Source organism: Pongo pygmaeus, chromosome 21 (assembly GCF_028885625.2).
Source record: "Pongo pygmaeus isolate AG05252 chromosome 21, NHGRI_mPonPyg2-v2.0_pri, whole genome shotgun sequence".
NCBI classification, from domain to species: Eukaryota; Metazoa; Chordata; class Mammalia; order Primates; family Hominidae; genus Pongo; species Pongo pygmaeus.
The window spans coordinates 46,051,393-46,071,373 of NC_072394.2; the positions used below are offsets into that span (position 1 = coordinate 46,051,393).

The 19,981-nt window shown below is 47.8% G+C and overlaps 1 protein-coding gene and 1 pseudogene across 4 annotated transcripts in view; one reads left to right on the forward strand and one right to left on the reverse strand.

Moving 5' to 3' along the window:
- Positions 1–274: 274 nt before the first annotated feature.
- Positions 275–19,981, forward strand: part of L3MBTL1 (L3MBTL histone methyl-lysine binding protein 1) — a 43,281-nt gene continuing 23,574 nt past the window's right edge. The window contains exons 1-7 of one of the 4 annotated variants that reach the window (XM_054467267.2): positions 275–339; positions 6,087–6,232; positions 6,429–6,652; positions 7,226–7,367; positions 7,600–7,750; positions 7,883–8,006; positions 8,683–8,767. In XM_054467267.2, the coding sequence (XP_054323242.1) occupies positions 6,097–6,232; positions 6,429–6,652; positions 7,226–7,367; positions 7,600–7,750; positions 7,883–8,006; positions 8,683–8,767 (862 nt within the window). In that variant the 5' untranslated portion in view covers positions 275–339; positions 6,087–6,096. Of the gene's footprint in view, positions 340–6,086; positions 6,233–6,428; positions 6,653–6,990; positions 7,368–7,599; positions 7,751–7,882; positions 8,007–8,682; positions 8,768–19,981 lie in introns of those variants that run through there. The other 3 variants (XM_054467268.2, XM_054467269.2, XM_054467270.2) reach the window with 3 other exon arrangements.
- On the reverse strand, positions 15,818–16,146 carry LOC129022127 (transmembrane protein 14C-like; annotated as a pseudogene).

The following is a 19,981-nucleotide window of genomic DNA, read 5'->3' on the forward strand; positions in this document are numbered from 1 at the left end:
CTTCGAGCTCCGCGGTCCCTGCGCCCCCGCTGCGCTCTGCTAGCTGTGATGCAGGGGTTCGGGGGCAGGAAAAATCTCGACCCGCCACGCCCGTGCGGCAAACCTGTCCTAGGTTGAGGGGGCATGAGGCACGCACAACCAGGGCCTCGAAGGCAGGCAAGAGGGCGCGGGCGCCACAGAAGCCTGGGCCTCCGCCTGGGCCGGGCTGATGTGCCGGGCGCTCGGGCCCCGCGCTCTGCGTCCTGCAGGGAGGCGGACCCGCCCCCCCGAACGCGCAGGCGCGCGGCGCCCGGCTCGGACCGTAGCTAGGCGCTGGGCGGCCACCGGCTGGCCAGGCAGGTAAGCACCCAGCGGTGCGTGGGCTCAGACCTTGCGTCCCCTGGGCGCCGCGCCACCCCGCTCCGTCCAGGGCGGCGAGGGCTCGGGTCTGCGGCCCCGGCGTCTCGCTCCTTCCGAGGGCCTCCGGCGGGGGGCGCGGGCTGGGGAGGAGGTTCGGGAAAACGCCGGGGAAAGCGGTCTGGGCGGAGCGCGCAGGGGGCCGGGCGGGTGCGGGACTCCAGGCCCAGCCGACCCTGCGGCGTGGCTTCGGGCTGCGATCAGGAGGGGCGAGGAGGGTGGAGGCTGCGTGTTTGGAGATACGCAGTCAATTAAGAGTTTTTTATTAATGGAAAGGTGTGGAAGGCGGGATTTTGGTTTTCTTGGGAAATGAATGAGTCATTTGGCAAACTTTCCTACCATTAATTTTCTGTTTTTATAATGGAATATGGAATTTTTTTTGTTTCTCTTTTTGGGTTTTTTTTTTTTTTTTTGGCCATAAAGAGAAAGAATAAAAAGAATTCCGCCATTTTAGCGTTTTAAAAAGTAACCGTTCTGCGAAACTGTCGGATCAGTGACCGCCCCGCCCGCCTTTGCCTATACCAGTCCCGGGAGGCTGGTGGCGGGTCCCGATCCTGGAACCCTGCGCTCAGGGCCGCTTCCGTCCCCTCCCGCGTCCGGGAAGCAGCTGCGGCGAGGGGCGGGGCCGAGGCCCCAAGTTTGTGGCGCTCAGCCTTGCTGTGTGTTGTTTTCGGGGTAGCTGTCGAGGGCTCTACTCCCCGCCCAACACCTATAGTAAGGACATTTATTGGGCGTTTTTGTACACAAGGCCTTGGAAGGCAAGGGATTGAGAAAACCTTGTCAGACATCAAGAGAAAATACCCATGGACACATTCAGCCAACAGATATTTATTGAGCATCTGCTATGTGCACGGCTCTGGGCTGGGGCTACAATGGTTGTTTTAGGTCGGGTCCCCTGGAAACAGACTCCGATAAGCAAGATTTGAGTGTAGGTTTATCGGAGTGCTCTTGCGAATATCACCAGTAGGGGAATGACGGGTTGGGCGGAAGAAGAAGCTGAACTGCTGATGTAGTCTCAACAGAGGCCTCAGCCTGACCTAATGGAAGCTCTGGAACTGAGATGGCCCTGCAGAGGTGTTCCAAAGTAAGGCAAGGGGGTGGGGTCTTTACACCTCATAGCAACTCGTCATTGGCTGGCGGCTTCTCGGAGAGCCTTCAAGTAAGGTAGCTCCCTAGGCTCAGAGCAGTTCCAAGAGAGGCTGACGGTAGAAGGCTGAAAACTTTCTTCAGTGTCCACCAGAAACCCAGACTCTTCTGAGTCCCCTCTCACTTCATGGCAGACTCCTTCTCAGTCCCTTTTGCTAGACCCTTTTCCTCTTCCCAACCTATAAATGTGGGTGTGCTCCAAAGTTCCCACTTTTTTCTTTATACTCAGTTATGTGGTTTTTTTTTTCTTTCTCTCTCTCTCCTTCCTTCCTTCCTCCCCTCCCCTCCCCTCCCCTGCCCTCCCCTCCCCTTTCTCTCTGACAGGGTCTTGCTCTGTCGCCCAGGCTCGAGTGTAGTGGTGTGATCATAGCTCACTGCAGCCTTTACCTCCCAGGCTCAAGCAACCCTCCGGCCTCAGCCTCCCCAGTAGCTGGGACCACAGGGGTGCACCACCATGTTCAGCTAATTTTAAAAATCTTCTGTTGAGGCTGAGGCCTCACTGTGTTGGCCATGCTGGTCTCAAACTCCTGGGCTCAAGCGATCCTCCCACCTTGGCCTCCCAAAGTGCTAGGATTACAGGCATGAGCCACCAGTCCTCGCCCCAGTTCTGTGGTTTTAAATGCCATCTACACATGCTGGTCTTCAAATTTATGCCTCCAGCCCCAACCTCATCCATTATCTCCAGAATATAAGCTTCATGAGCATTTTGTCATGTTTGTGACTGTAACCCCAGAGCACAGAATGGTGGTGACACCTACTTGGTCCTCCCATGCTTGCTGGAAAAGAGGCAGCAAACCCAAACAGAAACGCAGTCTTCAAATCCAGCTTCTTCAATAGACCTGAGATGTGACAGGTTTTGACACAGAGTGAAATTCTTTCAGAAGTAACCACATTCACTCTTAACTGCCAGTGTTTCAAATAAAAAGATTAACTCTATTTATTTATTTATTTATTGAGACAGGGTCTCATTTTGTCACTCAGGCTGGAGTGCAGTGGTGCGATCTTGGCTCACTGCAACCTCCACCTCCTGGGTTCAAGGGATTCTCCTGCCTCAGCCTCCCAAGTAGCTGGGATAACAGGTGTGTGCCACCATGCCCAGCTAAATCTTTGTATTTTTGGTAGAGACGGAGTTTCAACATGTTGCCCAGGCTGGTTTTGAACTCCTGGCCTCAACTGATTGGCCTCCCAAAGTGTTGGGATTACAGGTGTGAGCCATCACGCCTGGCCTGCCTGGCTAACTTTTGTACTTTTTGTAGAGATGGGATTTCACCATGTTGCCCAGGCTGGTCTCCAACTCCTGAGCTCAAAGTGATCCACCCACCTTGGCCTCCCAAAGTGCTGAGATTACAGGCGTGAGCCACCACATCCGGCCTAACTTTATTTAAAGGTATTTAAAATAGTACAAGTACTTCAGCTGTGCAAAGCAAATTGGAATTGAAATTCAGGGAATTATGTTTTATAATTTTTTTCTTTCTTTTTTTTTTTTTGAGGTGGAGTCTTATTCTGTTGCCCAGGCTGGAGTGCAGTGGCATGATCTTGGCTTACCGCAACCTCCACCTCCTGGGTTCAAGCAATTCTCCTGCCTCAGCCTCCCAAATAGCTGGGATTACAGACGCCTGCCACCACACCTGGCTATTTTTTTTTATTTTTTTGTGTTTTTAGTAGCAATGGGGTTTCACCATGTTGGTCAGACTGGTCTTGAACTCCTGACCTCAGGTGATCTACCCGCCTCGGCTTCCCAAAGTGCTGGGATTAGAGGCGTGAGCCACTGCGCCCAGCTAATTTTTTTTTTTTCTTTAGAGACAGGGTCTCGCTCTGTCACCTAGACCGGAGTACAGTGGTGAGATCATAGCTCACTGCAGCCTTGACCTCCCGGGCTCAAGCAATCCTCCTGCCTCAGCCTCTGGAGTAGCTGGGACTACAGGCATATACTGCAACACCCGGCTTATTTTAATTTTTTTAATTTTTTATAGAGACAGGGTCTCCCTGTGTTGTCTAGGCTGGTCTTGAACTCTTGGGCTCAAGCAGTCCTCCCACCTCAGCCTCCAAAGTACTGGGATTACAGGTGTGAGCCACTGCATTGGGCCCATACAGTGTTTTTTTGTTTTGGTTTTGGTTTTGGTTTTTGGTTTTTGAGATGGAGTCTTGCTCTGTCTCCCAGGCTGGAGTACAGTGGGATGATCTCGGCTCACTGCAACCTCCACCCTCCACCTCCCAGGTTCGAGTGATTCTCCTGCCTCAGCCTCCCCAGTAGCTGGGATTACAGGCACATGACACCAAGCCAGCCTCATACACTGTTTTTTATTAACAAGTTCAAGTTACTGAAATCCAACACAAGGACTTATTAAGCACCTACTATGTGCCAGGTACTAAGTGTTGGGGATACAGCAATGAACAAGACAGACAGTCAGCATTTATGTGGAGATGACTGATCAAACACAGAAATAAATAAATGAAGATCACTATTGATTATAATAAAGGATGAGAAAGAAAGAAATATATAACAGTAATGAGACAGATAGTGGTGGGATGGGGTGAAGGGTGTGCTGCTGCTTTAAATTCCTTGGTCAGGCTGGACTCGATGGCTCACGCCTATAAACCCAGCACTTTGGGAGGCTGAGCTGGGCGGATCACCTGAGGTCAGGAGTTCCAGACCAGCCTGGCAACATGGTGAAACCCCGTCTCTACTAAAAGTACAAAAAATAGCCAGGCTATGTGGTATGTGCCTGTAATCCCACCTAGTCAGGAGGCTGAGGTAGGTAGAATTGCTTGAACCTGGGAGGCAGAGGTTGCAGTCAGCCGAGATGGCACCACTGCACTCTAGCCTGGGCAACAGAGCGAGACTCCATCTCAAAAAAAAAAAAAAAATTGGTAAAGAAAGGCCTCTTCTGAGGAGGTGACTATTGAGTTGAGGCCTGGAGGATGGGAAGGAGCCAGTCAAGCAGAGAGTTGAGGCCTGGAGGATGGGAAGGGCGTTCCAGGGGGAGGGAACAGCAAGGGCAAAGGCTGTGAGTGGGAACGTTGGTCAAGCAATAGAAGGAAACCAGAGTGTTGAATGGAGAGAACAGGGGAAGAGTGGTGGAGGATGAGGCCAGAGGGAAAAGCAGAGGTCAGATTTTCTAGGGCAAAGCGCTTTGATTTTACTGTAAGGGCCATAGAGAGCCATTGAAGAATTTAGACAGGGAAATTAATGTGATTTGGTTTATGTTTTTAAAGCTTTTTCTTACTGGAGAGTAGACTGTAGGGGTGCAGGAAAGGAAGCAGGGAGATGGGTTAGAAGGCAATTTCAGAAGTCCAAAGAGAGCTGATGTTGGCTGGGACTAGCATGGCAGCAATGGAGATGGAGAGAAGTGGTTAGACATTCAGTGTGTTTTGGAGGTAGCACTGACAGGCCAATTTTAATACGTCTAAAGCTGTGCTGTCCAATACAATAGTCATAGCTACTGTTGCTATTTATTTACTTATTTATTGTCAGAGACAGGGTCTCGCTATGTTGCCCAGGCTAGCCTCAAACTCCTGGGCTCAAGCCATCCTCCCGTGTCAGTCTCTAGAGAACTTGGGACTACAGGCATGCACCACTGTACCTACCTTCTGGTCACTATTTAAATTTAATTAAAATTAAATAAAATAAAAAATTCAATTCCTCAGTCATAGTAGCCCATTTCAAGTGCTCAGTAGCCACATGTGGCTAGTGGCTACTGTGTTGGACAGTTTAAGTATTGGACATTCTCATTATCACAGAAAATTCTACTGGACAGTGCTGGTAAGGCAAGTAGGACAGTGGTCAGTACATTTTAGGTGCTGAGTAAATAGATATTGAGTATATTCTTTGTATCTCTAGGTCTTTTTCTTTATGTCTTTACCTGTTGAATGAACTCTGTGAAATGCTTCTACTGCCTTTGCGTTATTAAAACAAAATCACGTACTGACTTGACTGCGTTTTCGTACACTATGTCTTTGCTCTTCAGATGCATACATTTGTTCAGCAGATGTTTGAGTGCCCACCCTGTGCTTGGGGTTGGAGGGAGTGGTGGACAGGGCCATAAAAGAACATGATCAGGAAAGATCCCACCTCCCAGGAAGATGAACCCTGTGTGGGTGAAGGAAAACCTGGTACTTGAGGTCTCTGAATCCCCAGAGGGAGGACGGAGGGGATAGAGGTGGGGTCAAGAAAAAGGTGAGTTTGGATGTGGCCTGGGCTATGTCCTGGAGACAACTGGCCAGACAGAACCTTGACCTGAGTCATGCTCCCCAGAGTCAGTTTTGTACATCACAGTTTACAAAGTACCCTCACACATGCCACCCTACCCATCCTTACCATCCTTACAGAGACTGGGGAGGTGCAGGGCCTGGCCAGAACAGGAGCCAGACCTGATGCTGGTCTCTGAAGACACCCTACTCCCCACAGGACTGAGGCCTTTCTCTGCAGGTTACGGGTTTGAAGGTGGCTAGCTTCTCAAAGAAGCCCCATCCCTTCACATCTCCCTTGCTGCTGTAACAAAGGTCCCCACCTGATCACCCTGGGGGCTATGTTTGGCTTGTAGGCCTGCCAGGATGGAGGGGCATGCTGAAATGGAGATGCTGAGGACACTGAAGGGGCCTTCCACAGGGGAGGTCAGCATGCACTTGGTGTCTGGAGACAGCCCCGGTTCTGGTCCTCACCTGCCCGCAACTGCCTTCATCATTCCAGGTGAGTCAAGCTAGGGTAGGAGTCTGGGAAGGAAGAGCATCTCTGTACCTGCTCAAGCAAGTATGGATCCTGAAGAGGGGATGACCGTTTTCACTCTCCTCCACCTGCCTTCCTTCACGTCTACACATGCATGGCCGGATTGAGGTAGGGCCACTAGACTCACCTGTGTCGTGTCTATTTGTATATCTGTTTACAGCCAGTTCGGCCACCCTCGGCCTGCCCAGCAGTGCCCTGGATGTGTCTTGCTTTCCCCGGGAGCCAATCCATGTGGGTGCCCCGGAGCAAGTGGCCGGCTGCGAACCAGCTTCTGCCACCGTCTTGCCGCGGCTTAGCGCCGGGCCGGCCAGCTGCAGTACCAGCACAGTGCGGCTTCTGGAATGGACAGAGGCCGCGGCCCCGCCCCCAGGGGGCGGCCTGCGGGTCAGTGTCTGTGGGGATTGGCTAAGCTTCGTAAACCACAGCCATGGGGCGGGGCTTGCGGGCCCGGAGGCTGGACCTGAGGCGGAAGTGGGGGAAGCTGGCTCCGATGATGGGCCCTAGGGGTGGGCTTTAAGTGAGGGACTCTCGGGGCGTGGCTTGAGTTGAAGCAGTCCTAGGCCCTGGGGACTATGGGGGCGTGGCTTGGAGTGAGGCACTCTGGGACTGGGCCTGTGGGTGTCTGGGGGCGTGGCTTAAACTGGGGCACCCTGACAGGGCCCGCGGTAGTTTGGGGGCGTGGCTTAGAGTGGGGTACCGTGGGACTGGGCCTGTGGGAGCCTGGGGGCGTGGCTTTGAGTGCGGCACCCTGGGACTGGACCCCGCAGGTGCTTGGGGGCGTAGCCTGGAGTGAGGGTTTGGCTGGTATAGCTTGGAGTGAGGCGCCCTGGCGTGGAGTCTTGAGGCCTGCTGAGGGCGTGAGCTGGCATGAGGCGACGAGAGGGCCATGGCACCGACTCCGAGGTGGGTCAAGGGCCCGTACGGGAGTCGCAATCCTCAGATCCTCCTGCGCTCCAGTTCCGGATAAGCGAGTACAAGCCGCTGAAAATGGCGGGAGTGGAGCAGCCCCCGAGCCCCGAGCTGCGGCAAGAAGGCGTGACCGAATACGAAGATGGCGGGGCCCCGGCAGGAGATGGCGAGGCGGGCCCCCGACAGGCGGGTAGGAACCCCGCTCCCCAGGCCCTGAGCTGGGCCCTGTGCGGGTGGGGCAAGGCCTTAGCCCCAGAAGGTTTGGGGGCGGGGCCTGGGTTGGTCCTGGGGTAGAGAAGGCTGGAGGAGGCCATCCCATGCGGAGATGGACCGAGGCGGAGGCAGGGCCTGAGGGGGCGTGGGCGGAGCCTGAGTGTGGCTGCGATGGGGAGGGAGGCCTGAGGCCCATTTGACCCCCGCAGAGGACCACCCCCAGAATCCTCCAGAAGATCCCAATCAGGACCCCCCAGAGGATGATAGCACCTGTCAGTGCCAGGCGTGCGGGCCTCACCAAGCCGCGGGTCCAGATCTTGGTTCCTCTAATGATGGCTGCCCTCAGCTGTTCCAGGAGCGGTAAGGGGAGGAGGTCGCAGCCCTACTTGCTCTACCTTCGGCCCCCAAAGCCTCATTCCTGTTCAGGGGTTAGGAGAGGGGCTGGGTGGTGCAGGGCGAGTGGTTCTTTCCCTAAGGCTGGCCATTCCTCAGGTCAGTCATAGTGGAGAACTCCTCAGGTTCCATCAGCGCTTCTGAGCTCCTCAAACCCATGAAGAAGAGGAAACACAGGGAATACCAGAGCCCATCAGAGGAGGAGTCGGAGCCAGAGGCCATGGTAGGAAGAGGGCAGTGGGGAAGGGAGGGGGAAGCTATAGCCTATGCCTCAATTCCCACTGTCCCCGCCATCAATCCAGATTATGGAGCGGGCCAGAGAAGACACGCGTAATGACTCACTCATCATATTTTGGGGTCCCATCCTGAGTCAGGTCCTATACCTGGTTGAAGGGAAATGAATTAATCACTCTCTTGATTTTCCAGAGCTCCCATCTCAGTTTAGTGTCAAGGTTAAGACATAGTCACGTGAACTAGCACTCAAAGTACATGTGCAGGCAGCTGGAAAACTCCATCACTGGAGTCCAGTGCCTAGGCCAAAGGCCAGGGAACACCCAGGGCTCTAGCTGCAGAAGCTGGAAGGGACAGAGCATGAATTCTACTGGGCGTGTAAGAGCATCACAAAGGAAGTTTTTGTGTACTCAGTTTCTCTACCAGATAATAAGGAGAGTTGTAGTCAGGCTGTTTAATTAGGATGTGCATGCTCATGTGAGTCTGTGCTCAAGTGATAGGGGGATGTCTGCTGGAGCTGCACTCCTGCTGGCAGCCTAGAAGAAATTCTGCCTGTTTGGGGCAGAACACCACATGGCCAGAGAGCCAGGTAGGGGCCAGGATCAGACCCTAGGGCTTCATCCCAAACCATGAGGAGAAGAAGCTGGGATCAGGCTTGCCTTCTACAGGAGAAGCAAGAAGAAGGAAAGGACCCAGAGGGACAACCCACCGCTAGCACCCCAGAGAGTGAGGAGTGGAGCAGCAGCCAGCCTGGTATGGTGGCCTGTGTGTATATATTCGTGTGAGGTGTGTATATACCTTTGGAGGTGTGAGGCTGAGAGTGTGGGTTATGATTGTGATGGTAGGTTGTACATGCATAAATGAGCATGAGTTAGTGTGTGTGAGAGAGAGAGAGACGGTGAGAGACTATTTTGGGTTTGTGTATTAGTGTATGTATTTTCTTGGGGGTTATATTATGTGTTTGTTTATCCTCTATTATCCAGTCATGACTAGGCCCCAGTGCCAGGGAGATCTTGGCTCAATTTTTGAAGACTTGAGTAACTTTTACTGGCACCACATGTCATTGCTTCTCTTTAGTGGTGGGGCAAGCCTGCACTGGTCATTGGTCTAACATTCCTGTTTGGAACCCTATTCTCACTCTTTGATTCTAAGAAAAGTGGAGCAGAGGTCATTCATATCTCCAATCTTCAGGCCTTCTCAATGACCATCTCCACATTCCCACGTGCCAACTGTCAACGGTAGCTAAGTAGCATACTTGTAATCACATAGATACTGTGTAGCAGTTTGTTTAATGTCTCTCTTCTGCCCTCAAAACCATCAACACAAGGACAGTATCTGTTGTTTTTTTTTTTTAATTTTTTAAATTAAAATTTTTGGAGGGTGACAGGGTCTTGCTCTGTTGCCCAGGCTAGAGTACAGTGGTGCAAACACAGCTCACTGAAGCCTTGACCTAGGCACAAGCAGTCTTCCACTTCAACCTCCTAAGTAGCTGGGACCACAGGTGCATGCCACCATGCATGGCTAATTTTTTAAATTTTTTTATAGAGATGGGGATCTTACTTTGTTTCTCAGGCTGGTCTCGAACTCCTGGGCTCAAGCAATCCTCCTGCCTAGGCTTCCCAAAGTTCTGGGATTATAGGTGTGAGGTACCACGCCTGGCCCTCTTTTTTTTTTTTTTCTTTGAAATGGAGTTTAACTCTGTTGCCCAGGCTAGAGTGCAGTAGCGCCATCTTGGCTCATTGCAACCTCCACCTCTTGGGTTCCAGCAATTCTCTTGCCTCAGTCTCCTGAGTAGCTGGGACTACAGGCACATGCCACCACACCTGGCTAATTTTTGTATTAATAGAGACAGGGTTTCGCTATGTTGGCCAGGCTGGTCTCGAACTCTTACCTCAGGTTATCTGCCCACCTCAGCCTCCCAAGTGGTGGGATTACAGGAGTGAGCCAAGGCACCTAGCCTTTTTTTTAATTTTTATTTTTAATTTAAGAGATGGAGTTTCACTCTATTGCCCAAGCTGGCGTGTAGAGCTGTTCACAGACGCACTACAGCCTGGGACTCTTGGGCTCAAGGGATCCTCCTGCCCCAGCCTCCTGAGTAGCAGGGATTATAGGCATGTGCCATTGCACTTGGTTCTTGTATCTGTTTTATTAATCATTTTATCCCTGGTGCTTAGCTAGAGCCTGGCATGGAATAGGTTCTCAATCAGTGTTTGTTCAGTGGATGAATGGATTGAATGGATGATTTGTATGTTGATGGTTTCTCTTGGACTATGGCTTAGTTGCCTTAGTCACTGTCTTTCCCGTCCCACAGAGAACCAGACAGATGAGGTCATTTCTTAGGACATTATCCTGCCTTGATGGATCCAGTGCCAGCTGGAGGAGCCCAGTCTGCACCCAGGGCTCTGAACTTTTTATAGTGCTTCTTCCAACTTCTGCCCATTGTAGCTAAACCAGGACTTCACTATTATGTCTCACCCATGGTATTCATATCAGAAGGCAAAAGTTTAGCTCTCTTTGGTTTATGGCCTCTTAAGATTTATGCAGAGGAAAGAAGCAGTGTCTTAACTCCTGTGGGCTCAGCTGCTGTATCTTACTTAGATAAATAGATTCATAAATCAACATTGTTTTAGCTGGGTCCTGTTGACCATTACAAAGTTATCTTTTGAAGCATACTACTCACTGTCTCAACTGTGAATATTAGTGTGACATTTTCCCCTAATGCCTTTTTTTTTTTTCGTTTTCCAAGGAAAGAAACTGTATCAGTAGACAGAAGTTTGCATCTATGACTGAAATGTTTTCCCATTTTCAGAGTCTTCTGACAAAAGAATCTGGGGGGTAGGAATAGGGGTTGGGATTGCTTGAGTTTCTTGTATGTGGGAAGAATCTATGTTTGATCTATACTCTATTTGGCAGTTTGATGGCCAGCTGTTCAATTCACGTCCCACAGACCTGACATACCTAGTGCTGACGGAGTGCTCCAGTAGTTTAAGAGTTAAAAACATGTGACTCATGTACCCATTCGGGCCTTCTCTCTCATAGATCTTCTCCTTTTCGATAGCCATATTTTGTGAATGATCATTTTCTAACACACCATTGCAAGTTTCTACAACTTACTTAGTCACTAATAGATATTCTGACTGTGTTAACAGTTATAGTAGTTCCCTTTTATCTGCAGGGAATACCTTCCAAGAACCCCAGTGGACACTTGAAACCATGGATAGTACTGAACCCTATAGATACTGTGTTTTTTCCTATCCATACCTATGATAAAGGTATGATAAATAATACACTTTAAGGCCGGGCACGGTGGCTCATGCCTGTAATCCTAGCACTTTGGGAGGCCGAGGCGGGCGGATGATGAGGTCAAGCATTTGAGACCACCCTGGCCAACATGGTGAAACCCCATGTCTACTAAAAATACAAAAAAAAAAAAAAAAAAAAAAAAAATAGCCAGGCATGGTGGCTCGCGCCTGTAATCTCAGCTACTCGGGAGGCTGAGGCAGGAGAATTGCTTGAACCCGGGAGGAGGAGGTTGCAGTGAGCCGAGATCACGCCACTGCACTCCATCCTGGGCAACAGACCAAGACTCTGTCTCAGGGGGAAAAAAAAGAATACACTTTAAGGCTAGGCATGGTCTCTGTAATCCCAGCACTTTGGGAGCCTGAGGTGGATGGATCACTTGAGCTCAGGAATTCAAGACCAGCCCGGGCAACATGGTGAAACCCTATCTCTGCAAAAAATACAAATATTAGCTGGGCATGGTGGTGAGCATCTGTGGTCCCAGCTACTCGGGAGGCTGAGGCTGGAGAATCACTTGAACCCAGGAGGCAGAGGCTGCAGTGAGCTGAGAGTGCACCACTGCACTCCACGCTGACTAAAAAAAAAAAAAAAAAAAAGGCTGGGCGCAGTGGCTCACTCCTGTAATCCCAGCACTTTGGGAGGCCGAAGCGGGCAGATCACCTGAGGTAGGGAGTTTGAGACCAGCCTGACCAACATGGTGAAACCCCATCTCTACTAAAAATACAAAATTAGCCAGGCATGGCGGTGCATGCCTATAATCCCAGCTACTCGGGAGTCTGAGGCAGGAGAATCACTTGAACCTGGGAGGCGGAGGTTGCAGTGAGTCGAGATCGTGCCATTGCACTCCAGCCTAGGCAACAAGAGCGAAACTCCATCTCAAAAAAGAAAAAGAGATGAAGTCTTGCTGTATTGCCCAGGCTGGAGTACAGTAGCGATTCACGATGCGGTCATAGCACATTGTAGCCTCAAACTCTTGTGCTCAAGGGATCCTTCTACTTCAGCCTTCCGAGTAACTGGGACTACAGGCACCCTGTTCTTGGTTTTTTGTTTTTTTGTTTTTCTAAATGACGTCCTTTAAAGAGGAGAAAGTTCGTTTTGATGGTGCCCAATTTGTCAATTTTTTAATGATTAGTGCTTTTTCATACACTTTTATAAGGTACCGGTTCTTAATAGCTTTATTGAGATATAATTCGTACACCATACAATTCATCCATTTGAAGTGTACAATTCAGTGGGGTTTTTTTTTTGTGTATTCACAGAGTTCTGTAACCATCACCACAATACATTTTAAAACATTTCCATCACTCCCAAAAGAAGTCCTATATATCTATTAGCCATCATTCCCCCTAAAGACCACCAGCAGTCTGCTTTCTGTATACCAGATTTGCCTATTTTGGACATTTCATATAAATGGAATTATGTATTGTGGTTTTGTATGCCTGGCTCTTCACTTAGCACAGTGTTTTCAAGGTTTACATATTTTAGGCTGTATGTGCTTCTTTTTATGGCTGAATAATATTCCATTGTATGGGCATACCACACTTTGTTTATTCATCAGTTGATGGACATATGGATTGCTTCTACTTTTGCGCTATTATGAATAATGCCAGTATGAACATTTGTATACAAGTTTTTGTGTGGACATATGGACTCATTTTTCTTGGGTATATACTTAGGGGTGGAATTGTCCAGCCATATGGTAACTCCATGTTTAGCCTTTTGAGGAGCTGTCACACTGTTTTTCAAATTGTCTGTACCATTTTACATTCCCACCAGCAGTATATGAGGATTCCAGTTTATCCCCATCTTCACCAATGCTTGTTATTATCTTTTTTATTATGGTCGTTCTAGAGGTTATCAAGTGGTATCTCATTGTGGTTTTGATTTGCATTTCCCTGATGGCTAATGATGTTAGCATGTTTTCATGTACTTATTTGCCATTTATATATTTTCTTTGGAGAAATGTCTATTCAGATCCTTGCCCATTTTTAAATTGGGTTTAAAAAACAGATTTTATATTGAAATACAAGGACTGCCATATGGTGTTGGTGAACAAGTTGAGAATATGAGTGTGTAATTCAGTACCAGACATGGATCAGTATGCTACTTAAAGCAGCACTTACTTAACTGTGGTCCTTAATCTAAGTTTACATGCAAAATTCTGTGACTTGTTTATGTGAATTGTCCATGGCTTTCATTACATTTTCAAAAAGGGTCCATTTATACTTCCTAGAAACCAAAGGCAATTTTAATGGATGACACCAGGTAAACAATAGACTATAACATTTTGGAGCCCAGCCTCTTCAGTTTGGTGTTCCCAGGCATAGATCCCTATAAGGCACATGTTAAACATAAGTATCAGGCTCTTGGTTAAACTTTCAGTGTCTTAAAATGAACTGATTATGAATTGGCTAACCATGCTCTATAGGAGAGGCAAACACACAAATATCTCTGTAGCAAATTGAAAGCAAAAAGACCTAGCACATAGTGGTACCCTGATGACTGCTTGTAATTAATTGGTTCTTCTTGAATCTTGGCATTCTGTTCTTCCCTTTACATTTTCTGTAGACATTGTAGTGAAAGGTCTGACCAGAGCCATTAATTTTTTAATTATCTATACTGAGGTAACTGAAAGTATGCTGAAGAAGCTTCCCCAGGGAATGAGAAAGGAAAGAAGATGGGAGGGAAGTACTGTGTTGGTTTCTAGGTTTGCACCATTGAGGAGCAGGGTTGAGGCAGGAGGAGGAAGAAGAATAGAGCTAACAGAGTGTGATAAGAAAGAAATGCCAAGATGGAATGGGTGGTTGGGAGCACATGAAGATCAAGAGTTGAAGAATAAGAATAGGTCATTGGATTTTGACCTTAGTAACTGAAGAGAGCAATTTCACTAGTGTGTAGAGGTAGGCCTGAGACTAGGTGATTAAGAAAGGAATTCATCAAAAGGGTGTAAAGTTCATAATACACCCTTTTAATTATTTTATTTTTTATCATTATTTTTAGAGACAGGGTCTTACTGTGTTGCCCAGACTGGCCTTAAACTCCTGAGTGCAAGTGATCCTCCTGCCTCAGCCTTCTGAGTAGCTGGGACTGCAGGCATACACCACTGCACCTGGCTCCCCTTTTTTATTTATAGTAAACTTTATTTTCACTGATACCCCATTTAGCATAATTTCAAAGTAGCTCTGCGCCCTAAGATGAGCAAAAGAACAGATATCCTAAATATCATAAGAGATTTTCTTCACACTGTTCCTCTGAGCACAGCATGAGGTTTCAGAGCCCCCAGTGATGCCACTTAACATTTTATTCCTTGAGATTTTACCTATAAGATACAGAAAGAGGCTGGGTGCAGTGGCTCACGCCTATAATCCCTGCACTTTGGGAGGCCGAGGCGGGTGGATAACGAGGTCAGTAGATTGAGACCATCCTGGCCAACATGGTGAAACCCCATCTCTACTAAGAATACAGAAATTAGCCAGGCGTGGTGGCGTGCCCCTGTAGTCCCAGCTACTCAGGAGGCTAAGGCAGGAGAATCGCTTGAACCCGTGAGGCAGAGGTTGCAGTGAGCTGAGATCGCTTCACTGCACTCCAGTCTGGGCGACAGAGCAAAACTCCGTCTCAGAAAAATGATACAGAAAGAAGATATAATATCAATATACAAGAATTAAACTGTATTAGGGTATCTGTGGGGTTGTAATGGTAACTGAGTTTTTCCCTGCTAAGTTTGGTGTCTTTTTTTTTTTTTTTTACAGACAGGATCTGGCTTTATCACCCAGGCTGGAGTGTAGTGGTGTGATGTCCGCTCACTGTGACCTCCTCCACCTTGCAAGACTCAAGCCATCCTCCCTCCTTAGCCTTCTGAGTAGCTAAGACTACAGGCGCACACCACCATGCCTGTCTAATTTTTGTATTTTTGTAGAGACAGGGTTCCGCCATGTTGCCCAGGCTAGTCTCAAACTCTTGATCTCAAGCTATCCATCCGCCTTGGCCTCCCAAAGTGCTAGGATTACAGGCATGAGCCATTGCGCCCAGCCAATGGTGTCTTTTGTTTTGTTTTTTTTCTAAAGTAAAATGTCAGATGGCCGGGCATGGTAGTTCACCTCTGTAATCCTAGCACTTTAGTAGGCCGAGACAGGTGGATCACTTGAGCTCAGGAGTTTGAGACCAGTCTGGTCAACATGGTGAACCCCATCGCTAATAAGAATACAAAAAAAAAAAAATTAGCTGGACATGGTGGTGCACGCCTGTAATCCCAGCTACTCAGGAGGTTGAGGCAGGAGAATCACTTGAACCTGGGAAACGGAGGTTGCAGTGAGCTGAGATCAGCCATTGCACTCCAGCCTGCGTGACAGAGTGAGACCCTGTCTCAAAAAAATAATAATAAAAATAAATAAAGTAAAATGTCAGAATATGCAAAAATGCTGTACTTATTTCTGTTAATACCTTGAAAACAGTGGAAGTTTGAAGATTTTTAATTCTTCAAGAGTCCAAGCTGGGAGATGACTGCTACTGATGGGGTTTGTTCAACGTACTGATTCCAAGCTTGGTGACCATCAGCAAACTGGTACCTGCAATTAAACCTGGAGACATAAATTTTTCAGAGTGGTAGAATCTCATTCCCATAATGCCAGCCAAGGTCTCAGACGTAGCTAGGAAAACCCAAGCAACCCTTGGATCCTGAGAGCTGATAAGCACCCAGGCCTGTTAAACTCCCAGAGAGGAATAGCATTCTACCTGCTTTTGCATAGTCAGTGATCCCTCCAGAGGCAACCAGTGCTGCCTAGCCAAAACCCAAACCAGTGCAAAGGTACTAGTGGACCAGTATCCTGCGGCATTGTTCTCTTCTCACCCTGTCCTGTGCAGACAGTAGACTATAGCAGGCCTGCATTTGCACCACCCTCCTGAAGGTCTGTACTGGTCAACAAGATCCTCTTATCCTTTTAATATCCGTAGGACATTTTAAAATTTCTCTTATTTTCTTTTTATCTTTAACTTTTTTTAAAGATAGAAATAGGGGAGGCCAAGGCGGGCGAATTGCCTGAGGTCAGGAGTTCAAGACCAGCCTGGCCAACATGGTGAAACCCCCATCTCTACTAAAAATACAAAAAATTAGCTGGGTGTGGTGGCACATACCTGTAATCCCAGCTACTCGGGAGGCTGAGGCAGGATAATCGCTTGAACCGGGGAGGCAGAGGTTGCAGTGAGCTGAGATCGTGCCGCTGCACTCCAACCTGGGTGACAGAGTGAGACTCCATCTCAAAAAAAAAAAAGAGGATGTCACTATGTTGCCCAGGCTGGTCTGGAACTCCTGGCCTTAAGCAATCCTCCTACCTCAGCCTCCCAGAGTTTTTCTTGGTTTATTAATCAGTCTTTCCAGAAACTTACTAATTTTATTTGTCTTTAAAAAAAATTTATTTCCATTTTCTTTGGGTTAATTTTACTTTTCTAACTTCATGAGACAGATTTATTTTGATTTTTAAATTTCATTAATTTTAGCCATCCTTTTCTAATATGTTTATTTAAGGCTGTCATGTTCCTCTAAAATACTGCTTTGGCTGCATCTCAGTTTTTGATACATAGTTATTTCCATCATTGTTCTTTTATTTAACAAATACTAAGTGCCTCCTATGTACCAGATAGTGGGCTAGATGCTAAGAGTTCAGAGTAAGCAAAACACAGTACTAGCACTTAATGAGCTCATAATCTAGTTGCAGAAATAGATATGTCAACAGATTATTATGTAACCATATAGTAAGTGTTATGTTTGAGGTATGTAAATACAAGGGGCTGTCACAGAACAAACTCTGCCTGCTGGAGTATAGAAAGGCTCCATGAGGTAGATGGGATGATATTTCATCCATCCATCCACTCATCCATCCATCCATCCATCCTTATAGTCGTTTAACTAGCATTTGTTGTGCACCTATTTTATGTAAGTCTTGTGCTAGGTGCTGGAACTATGGCTACGTCTTGAAGGATGTGAAAAAAATAGGCTAATAGAACAAGGTGGGGGTGGGATTTTAAAGCAGAAGTATCAACCTATGCAAAGGCACAGAGGCACAGGGGCATGGAAATGCATGATGAAGCTGGCATGATGGGGAGTAGCTAGTTCACCAAGGCTGTGTGTGGTATGGAAAGGTGTTTAGATTTTTGGGTTTTGGGTTGGAAATGAGAAGCCATGGAACTTAAAGCAAAGAAAATAAACACTTTTTTTATTTGATATGTATTCTGTCAGTAGAATAAGTGTGAGGCAGAGACCAGTTAAGAGGCTTTTGGACTAGGCTCAAAGCAAGGACAGTAAATGTGGAGAGATGGATATAGATCCAAGAGATACCTAGGAGTTGGAATCAGTAGAATGGAAGGATCCTAGGGAGTTAAAAAAAAAAAAAAAAAAAAGGGCATAAAGTATCACTTCCAAGTTTCTGGCTTGCGTGACTGGATGAATGGATGGTGGTGCCATTGACTAGGGTAACGAATACCAAAAGGGCCACAGACTTTGGCAGAGAAGTTGCAAGTTTGGTTTTAGATCAGGCTGAGCTTGCCAAAGAAAGTGCTATCCAAGAGCATCTGGTCTAAGGAAGCAGGAATAAACAAAGGAGCATTTCTGGAAGTGGAGAGAGGATCAGTGCCACTGCTAGTCAATATGGTACCTTCGTACAAGTTATAAAAAAAAAAAAAAGCACTTCTCCTGGGCAGACCAATTAGAAAAGGGCAACCTTTCTTCACAGTAGACTCAGCCACTTGGCTTGGCAGAAAGCCCAGGATGGATTTTAGCCCCATTCACTCTCTTGGCTGGGCACCTATGTATAGTACACAGATTATACAACCATACACAGGAGCCTTGGGACTTACTTGGGTTTAGGGATGTGCCTAAGGGCTCAGCCCATTGTTCACCAATAGGAAAAGGAGGCAGGAAACTGAATTTGGCTGGGGGAGGGGGGGTTGGTCAGGGAAGGAATCTAGTAATTGCTGAAGGATTTGGTGGTCAGGCCTCTTTCCAGTGGATTACATTGAATCTTGTCCTCACCTGTGAAAGGGGTTACTATGAGCCCTCCCTATCATCTAAGGGCATTATGAGGACTCAAGGAGACCATGTATATGAAGCCTTTCAGGCATCTCTGTACCCCCAATTTCTAGTACCAGACATGGCACACAGGTTTAACCACTAAATGGTAAAAGGAATGGTGAAGGTCAAATGAAGAGGTGCATAGTGGTAAACTGAAGAATGTATACTTGGTAAGTGTTGTGACTAGTGAGCAAATATGAAGATAGTACAGGCCCAGGGAGGGACATCTTCAGGGGACCAGTGGTAAGAGATAATGGCAGATAAAGAGGGTGTTGGTCAGAGGTGTCTGCTGTGGCATGGGGGTCTCAGAGCTTGGTCTCTGAAGTATGGGTAAAGGGAAGCAAGCTGAGAATTGAAGCACCAAAGAGCAGCAGGGGCGCCTGAGACAAGAAATCTGGCAGGTAGTCAGCCCCTTAGCTGATGTTACGGTTTGGGAAGAGTGAGGCAAAAAGAAGAAAGTCGTCCAGGGAGGAAGAAATGGCTGTTGGGAAGGGTTCTGTCATAGTAGAAGAGATTTGGGAAAAGTGAAGAGGTCTTATGCATGATGATGTGGAATCCCAGTGGCAAGAAACAGCAGGATGATGGCATCTTGAAGTCTACTCTCTCTTCTCTTTGCCCTACTCAGTAAGAATGGATGAAGACTGAGCGGGAGAACTGGAGGGTTTCTTGAGGGAACATAGTAGGTGATATGTTGTACTCAGGACAAAGGATAGCCGGAAGAGATGAGCTCTAGATTGGTGTCTGTATAGGTCCCTGAGAGTTTGATAGCTTGCTTGATCCATTGGTGAACAAAATATCTGCTGTGGCCCAACTGGATCAGGCAGTTGAGATCTCAAGGTTTGGTACAGTGACTGAGGAATTTAGGCAGCTGCAAGACAGGTGCTTCTAGGCCGAGTGCGGTGGTTCATGCCTGTAATCCCAGCACTTTGGGAGGCCAAGGCAGGCGGATCACCTGAGGTCAGGAGTTACTGGCCAACATGGTGAAACCCCGTCTCTACTAAAGATTTAAAAAATAGCCATGTGTAGTGGTGGGCACCTGTAATCTCTACTCGGAGGCTGAGGTAGGAGAATCGCTTGAACCCGGGAGGCAGAAGCTGCATTGAGCTGAGATTGCACCACTGCACTGCAGCCTGGGCGACAGAGTGAGACTCTGTCTCAAAACAAACAAACAAACAAAAACAAAAAACAGGTGCCTCTAGCCACTTAGGTCCCAACTAAAGCAAAAAGGGAAAAAGCATCTTCCTGAGAGACAGACCACTCCAAGCCTGAATTATCCAGGGCAGCAGCCAAGAGAAGCAGAGCTAGAATCCAGTCCTACAGCCTTAGTGAAGACCCAGGAAGTACTGGTAACAGAAGTCCAGCACTCTGTATTTCATAAGGATCTTTTATACATAGATCTAACTTAATCATCATAGTGATCCTGTATGGTGGATATCTGCATTTCACAGATGACGAAATAGAGGTGTAGAAGTTTCTAGAAGAAGCTGGAGCCATTTACCTAAGGGATATGAATTGATTCTTGTGAGTTGTTACCTCTGTAGTTGTCTGTAGCCTTCGATTGGAGGCAGCTCATGCTAATCTGGTCAGCCTACATGTAACTGGAT